The sequence below is a fragment of the Triticum dicoccoides genome, chromosome 1B, assembly GCF_002162155.2.
Source record: "Triticum dicoccoides isolate Atlit2015 ecotype Zavitan chromosome 1B, WEW_v2.0, whole genome shotgun sequence".
NCBI classification, from domain to species: Eukaryota; Viridiplantae; Streptophyta; class Magnoliopsida; order Poales; family Poaceae; genus Triticum; species Triticum dicoccoides.
In genome coordinates this window covers 463,268,111-463,275,056 of record NC_041381.1, presented here as the reverse complement: position 1 = coordinate 463,275,056, position 6,946 = coordinate 463,268,111, and the positions used below count along the sequence as shown (strand labels likewise).

The following is a 6,946-nucleotide window of genomic DNA, read 5'->3' as shown; positions in this document are numbered from 1 at the left end:
TCTCGGCTTCTTGATCACCCTTGTCCTCTGTCCAGGAGTTGCAAGTTGTTTCTGGTGTTTGTAGTATGCTGGAGGCCGTGGGCAGCGCTGACCGTAGGGGTGGGCTGTGATGCTGTAGGCACGTGGCACGGTGTACCGGGCGCCCGTTTGGTGTCTCGGGAACCCTGTTCACATCGTTTGGGGCTGTGAGCGAAACTCCGGCCGGATCTCCTCATGGATGGAACCCGAATAGGCGATAAACCTGGACTAGAGACTTGAGTGTTTAGGCAGGCCGTGGCCGACACCCACGTTGGGCTTCTGCTTGAAGGTTGCCGAGTACATGTCGTGTAAACGGCGGTAAGTGGTGAGAGCGTGTGTGAAGAAGTACACCCCTGCAGGGTTAATATGATCTATTCGAATAGCCGTGTCCACGGAAAAGGACTTCTGGGTTGCTTATATCAGTTCATAGACAAGTGAAAGTGGATACTCTAAAATACGCAAGATAAGCGTGAGTGCTATGGATGGCGTTCTCGTAGGGGGACGGGAGCGGATCCATAGTGGTGTATTGATATGGTGAATATGTGGACTCGTGTGCGCCACCTCAAAAGAGTTGCTTGCAGTCGTAGTTTAGGATAGCCACCGAGTCAAAGCTAGCTTGCTGCAGTTAAACCCCACCATCCCCTTTGTTGATAATGATGCATATGTAGTTAGTTCTGATGTAAGTCTTGCTGGTTACATTTGTACTCACGTTTGCCTATTTTATGTTTTTGCAGAGAGACTTCGGTCTCACTAGTAGTTTCGCGTGGACTTCGACGTTTAGCTTGATACCTCAGCTACGATCTTGTGCCCTCGGCAGGATCTGATAGATAGTCAGGCTTCTCAGCCTTTTTCATTTATAGATGTCTGTACTCAGACATGATAGCTTCCGCTTGTGCTTTGACTTGTATGCTCTGATTGTTGGGTCATGAGACCCATGATTGTAATATCGCGCTCCTCGGAGCCTATTGAATAAATTACTTGAGTCGTAGAGTCATGTTGTGATGCCATGTTGTATTTGCACATATCGAGCATATTGTGTGTATGTTATTGAAATGCTTGGTATGTGTGGGATCTGACCATCTAGTTGTTTATCTTTAGTAGCCTCTCTTACGGGGAAATGTCTCCTAGTGTTTCCACCGAGCCATGGTAGCTTGCTACTGCTCCGGAACACTTAGGCTGTCCGGCATGTGTCCTTCTTCGTTCCTGTGTCTGTCCCTTCGGGGAAATGTCACGCGATGAATACCGGAGTCCTGTTAGCCCGCTACAGCCCGGTTCACCGTAGTCCTGCTAGCCCAGTGCTACAGCCTGGATTCACTCGCTGATGACCGACACGTTCGATGCTGGGTCATGGATGCCTGTCCCTGTAAGTCTGTGCCGCTTTGGGTTTACGACTAGCCATGTCAGCCCGGACTCCTTATCATATGGATGCTAGCGACACTGTCATATACGTGTGCCAAAAGGCGCAAACGGTCCCGGGCAAAGGTAAGGCGACACCCGTGGGAATACCGTGCGTGAGGCCGCAAAGTGATATGAGGTGTTACATGCTAGATCGATGTGGCATCGAGTCGGGGTCCTGACATCAACACCGGGAATCACCTCCCCGATGTCCAATCCATCCAGATCCAGTTGGGATCGGGGCATCCCCGCCGATTCCACACCCAAACCCCGTACTCGGCCCCTGCCCACCGCTGGCGAAGTTGCGGCTCGCACGCGAGCGTCCGCAGGAAGGAGTGTCTTCCACGGCTAGTGGGACTGCACCTCGAGCGCCGGTGGGCGGCCGGGGTGCATGACCGCACCTCGAGCGTCCGCAAGAAGATGACATCACCCCCGCCCCCGCCCCGCATCGACGAAGTCTGACAGCACACCCCTGCCACCCGCGCCCCTCCCGGACGTCGTCACGGGCCGCTCCAGCGTCAACGGAGAACGCCTCCACCGGAGACCGCACCCCGAACTTCGGCGGCGCATCCATGCATCTGCTCGGTAAAACGACGGAGAGTGGGTGGTTTGAGAGAAGGGGAGTGTCTCACTGACAAGCAGGTCCCACATCCATCAAGACGATTTGATGTCGCGGTGTGAGAGATTGGTGCCACTTAGCTTGACTAGTGGGACTCACCTGTCATAAACTCACTTAACAGAACCATATCCGCCGATCAATAGTTTTCACGAAACGATTAACCAAACGTGTGTTTTCTGCAACAAAAATATAGCTTAATGTTTTAATGTTTTCTGCTAACCTAGCCTTTAAAATGATGGTTCCTTGCAATTTACTCGTTTACCACCGGTCCGCCACAACATTCCGTGACATGAATGCGGTACTTCTGCCAGCCATCGGTATTTAGAACTTGGGAAAAAATCCACCGACTCCACGGTAACATTCCCCGTGCTTCCTTCCATATTCAGCCGGCGCAAGATCATCATGAACCAGAGCCACCGCCGACTCTTCCTCCCATTGCTGTCCGTGCTGCTTCTGACAGCCTCCGCCGTCGTCGCCGACAGCTCGTCGACGTTGACACGGCAGGGGGCCATCGGCGGCGAACGGAGGCTGGTCTCGCCCGGCGGCGTCTTCCAGCTCGGCCTCTTCCCCGTCGCCAACGGCACCAAGTGGTTCCTCGGCATATGGTTCACCGTCTCCCCGCCCGCCGTCGTCTGGGTCGCGAACCGCGACCGCCCGCTCGACGCCCTGTCCTCCGGCATGGTCACGCTCAGCGGCGGAGGAGACCTCGTGCTCCTCTACACCGCGAGGGATAACGTGACCGTCTGGTCGTCCAACTCGTCGGCCGCGGCGCCTGCTGCGGTCGCGCAGCTCCACGACAACGGCAACCTGGTGCTCACGAGCGAGGCCGGCGCCGTGGTGTGGCAGAGCTTCGAGCACCCCACCAACACGTTCATCTCCGAGATGCGGACCGGGAGGGACCTCAGGACCGGCGCCGTGTGGTCCCTCTCGTCGTGGCGCGACGCCGACGACCCGTCCGCCGGCGACTTCCGCTACGACATGGACACGAGCGGCTCCCCGGAGCTGCACATCTGGAGGGAGGGGCGCAAGACGTACCGGACGGGGCCCTGGAACGGCGTGCGGTTCAGCGGCATACCGGAGATGACCACCTTCGAGGACATGTTCGAGTTCCGGTTCACCGACACCACCGACGAGGTCTCCTACGGGTACCGCGACCGCGTCGGCTCGCCGCCGTCCCGCGTGGACCTGAACGAGTCCGGCGTGATGCAGCGCATGGTCTGGGACCGCGCCACGGGCGCCTGGAACACCTTCTGGTCGGGGCCGAGGGACCAGTGCGACAGCTACGGCCTGTGCGGCGCGTTCGGCGTGTGCAACGTGGTGGACGCCATCGTGTGCAGCTGTGTCCACGGGTTCCAGCAGAGGTCGCCGGCGGAGTGGCGCATGCGGGACGCGTCCGGCGGGTGCGCCCGAAGAACGCCGCTACGGTGCGGCGACGACAGCGACGGGTTCTACGCTCTGCGCGGCGTGAAGCTGCCGGAGACGCACGGCAGCAGCGTGGACGCCGGTGCCTCGCTCGAGGAGTGCGGCCGGAGGTGCCTGTCCAACTGCAATTGCACGGCGTACGCCGCGTCGGACATCCGTGGAGGCGGGGCCGGCACCGGGTGCATACAGTGGTTCGTCGACCTGATGGACACGCGGTTCGTCGACGGTGGGCAGGATCTCTTCGTGAGGCTGGCATTGTCTGACCTAGGTAAGTACATATGCAATTCTCTCTTATTCAAAGCACCCAGTTGCATGTAGTACGTATGAAACAAAGCCTGTTCCCTTTGCTTGACTTCAACCACCGATTAGGCATAAATTAATTCATGTCGGAACCTCCCGGCTGAATTCAGTCAATGCAGAGAATGATACTATTTCCAATCACTAGTACCCCGTACGTGATCCAAATGATATAGTATTAATTTACAGAGGGACTATGTAGCATCAAACTATAGTAGAGTATTGTGTGCAAGGACCTTGTCAAACCGCCTACCAGGACAAACATGTCAAGCTCAAACATTTATGATGGATGCACCTTGCTAACACACTGGGCTTGAGGAGTGCGGCTTTCGTGCATTTAACTCGACGCTGACATTCTTCAGAGAACACCAAGACCAAGAAGTTCCCCGCGGTCATCGCCACGGTGATAACAGGGTTTGCATTGCTTGCGCTATTGATCGGCTTCCTGATCTGGAGAAGGATCCGGCGCAGCAAAGAAGGTCAGAGTCCTTGGTGCTGCGTTTTCAGAGGATAATCTGAATCTGAAACTGCTGCTTGCTTGCTGCCCTATCCTATTGCTCATGTCAGCTGGCTTCCTGCCTTGTCCGTTTTGCAGCCACCATGTTCGATGACATCTTGAGAGGCGAATGTCCGACGTACCATCTCGAGGTCATTAGAGCCGCCACCGGTGGGTTCTGCCCCAAAAACGAGATCGGCCGTGGTGGCTTCGGCATTGTTTACAAGGTGATACTTCTTTACACATTGCAATACTACATAGAGTCCATGTAAATCAGGAATGAAATTTCCTGTTGCCGTACAAACAACAGCTGGATAGTAGCAGTACTACTCTTCCTTGTAGTACCAATCAGGGCAGAAATTTCGTAATGGTCAGTTAGTCAGGACCGAAATCTGACCAACTGGATTTATCAGGGGGAAATGCCAGACGGCCAGGAAGTTGCAGTGAAGAAGCTGTCGACCGAGAATAGAGTGCAAGGACTGAAAGAGTTCAAGAACGAGGTGGACCTGATCGCAAAGCTGCAGCACCGCAACCTCGTACGCCTGCTCGGCTGCTGCATCCACTGCTCTGAGAGGATACTGGTCTACGAGTACATGAGCAACAAGAGCCTGGACACCTTCATTTTTGGTTAGTACATGTCACTCATCCTCACTGCGGCAAAACAGTTGTGACCATTTCTGCACAGAAATTTAATTCTGTGAATTCGCCAACAGATCCAAGGAGGCGCGCCACGTTAAGTTGGAAGAAAAGGATGGACATCATCCTAGGCATTGCCAGAGGGCTGCTCTACCTTCACCAGGACTCGAGGCACACGATGATCCACCGAGACCTCAAGGCGGCAAACGTTCTCCTTGACGAGGACATGGTGGCCAAGATATCGGATTTCGGAATCGCCAAGTTGTTCAGCAGCATCGGCGACAGTCAAGACTCGACCGTCACAGAAAGGATTGTTGGAACATAGTAAGAACTGCAACTTTTGCATATAACACTACAACGTTCAAGTACTATAGTTTCTTTGTTTCTTTACTAGTGTACCCTCGCCAGATTTTGGACCGATTTTCTGATTGTTATTTTTTTGTATGGCGTGCTGGCAGCGGCTACATGTCACCGGAGTACGCAATGGACGGCTTGGTATCGTTCATGCAGGACGTTTACAGCCTCGGAGTGTTGTTGCTGGAGATCGTCAGCGGCAGGAGGAACCAACGAAGTTTCAACCTCATAGCTCATGTAAGCAATCAATTACCTCTTGTAGCCCAATACAAAATAATCAAAACATTTTTTTACTAAAGCATATCTAGATGTGCCCTAAGTTTTTTTAGAAAAGGAGGAATGCCCCCTGCCTCTGCATCTGGACGATGTATACGGCCCTTTTATTAATTATTAACAGATATGCCTTAAGTATTGCACATTTAACTTCTATGTCACTAATTTTATACCGGGATTCTTACGGGATTTTTTTTTCATTTGTATGCTTGATTGAATAATTTAGATATGCAATAAGAAGGGCACATCCAGACCATTTTTTAAAAATTTATTTGAACCAAGAAAGTTCGTGCCTACACAGCCAAGTCCTAACCCCTTTTGTTTGAACCAAAAAACTCACCCTGATGGAACCATACTGAATTCCACGGTGACCATGACAAACAGAATATGTTTTTTGCAGGCATGGAAGCTATTTGAAGAGAACAAGAGCCTCGAGCTCCTTGACCCAGCCGTGCACGATGGCTGCTCCCTGGCGGAGCTAGAGCAGGCCGTGACGTGCATCCAGGTAGGGCTACTGTGTGTTCAGGAGAGCCCAAGCCAACGACCGAAAATGGCTGCTGTAATCCCCATGTTGTTGCACCAACAGGCGCCAAGGCGGCCACTTCGGCCGGTGGTCTGCACTCTAGTGAGCACTCCGGTGGACCTTCTCGACGTGTTGGACGACACGTCCAGCAATGTCGAGCTAACCATCACGAACATCGAAGGCAGGTAGCAAGGATGCATGGATGAAGGGATGGTAGACAAGCCGGAGGTAGAACCGAAGATTGAAGACGTTACTCACGACTAATTGATAGACATGTGTATACCTCTTAATAGACACATCTATTTAAATCAAGGAGACTGATAACATATTCAACATCCCACAAAACTTTAACTGAACTGCATTTGCATGTGTGCAGATGTTAGGCAAAGATTTAAAATATGGTGGATCAATGATTGAGTCTCACGATCTCTTACTACTAGGGAAAACCTTATACACAGCATCTTAGCAGTAGCGCTGGACAAAATCATGCGCTACTGCTACTTAGTAGCAGCGCGTGTAAATAAACCGCGCTACTGCTATAACTTTAGCAGTAGCGCGTACTAGCAAAAAGCGCTGCTGGTATGTTTGAACTGGGCGCACATAGCTAGCCCAACTTAGGAGTAGCGCGTATCCTCGTCCAGCACTACTGCTATTCTCCTTAGCTGTAGCGCTTTTCTCGAACCCGCGCTACTACTAACCCTACATTATCCTCCCCACGCGGCCGACCCTCTCTCACTCCCTCTCCCTCTCAGTCACTCTCGCCCGCGCAGATAACCGTCGTCCGCCCGCCAGCGAGGTACTCCCTCCTCCTCCCACCGCGCCCTCCTCCCTCCTCCTCCCACCACCCCTCCTCCGTCCTCCTCCGACCGCCCCTCCTCCATCCTCCCTCCTCCGTCGACAGCCCTCCTCCCAC

The 6,946-nt window shown here is 53.3% G+C and overlaps 1 protein-coding gene across 1 annotated transcript; it reads left to right on the top strand.

Annotated features, from left to right (window-relative positions):
* Nucleotides 1-2,319: 2,319 nt before the first annotated feature.
* Nucleotides 2,320-6,383, top strand: LOC119306985 (receptor-like serine/threonine-protein kinase SD1-8). The gene is made up of 7 exons (XM_037583064.1): nt 2,320-3,722; nt 4,114-4,230; nt 4,347-4,474; nt 4,661-4,874; nt 4,961-5,207; nt 5,342-5,474; nt 5,911-6,383. The coding sequence occupies exons 1-7, from the start codon at nt 2,435-2,437 to the stop codon at nt 6,220-6,222; spliced, it is 2,439 nt and encodes an 812-aa protein (XP_037438961.1). The 5' UTR covers nt 2,320-2,434; the 3' UTR covers nt 6,223-6,383.
* Nucleotides 6,384-6,946: the final 563 nt, after the last annotated feature.

Coding starts and splice junctions, on each gene's coding strand:
- LOC119306985 (XM_037583064.1), top strand. CDS start 2,435: ATGAACCAGAGCCACCGCCGACTCTTCCTCCCATTGCTGTCCGTGCTG. Junction 3,723..4,113: donor GCTGGCATTGTCTGACCTAG/GTAAGTACATAT, acceptor GACATTCTTCAG/AGAACACCAAGACCAAGAAG. Junction 4,875..4,960: donor CCTGGACACCTTCATTTTTG/GTTAGTACATGT, acceptor ATTCGCCAACAG/ATCCAAGGAGGCGCGCCACG.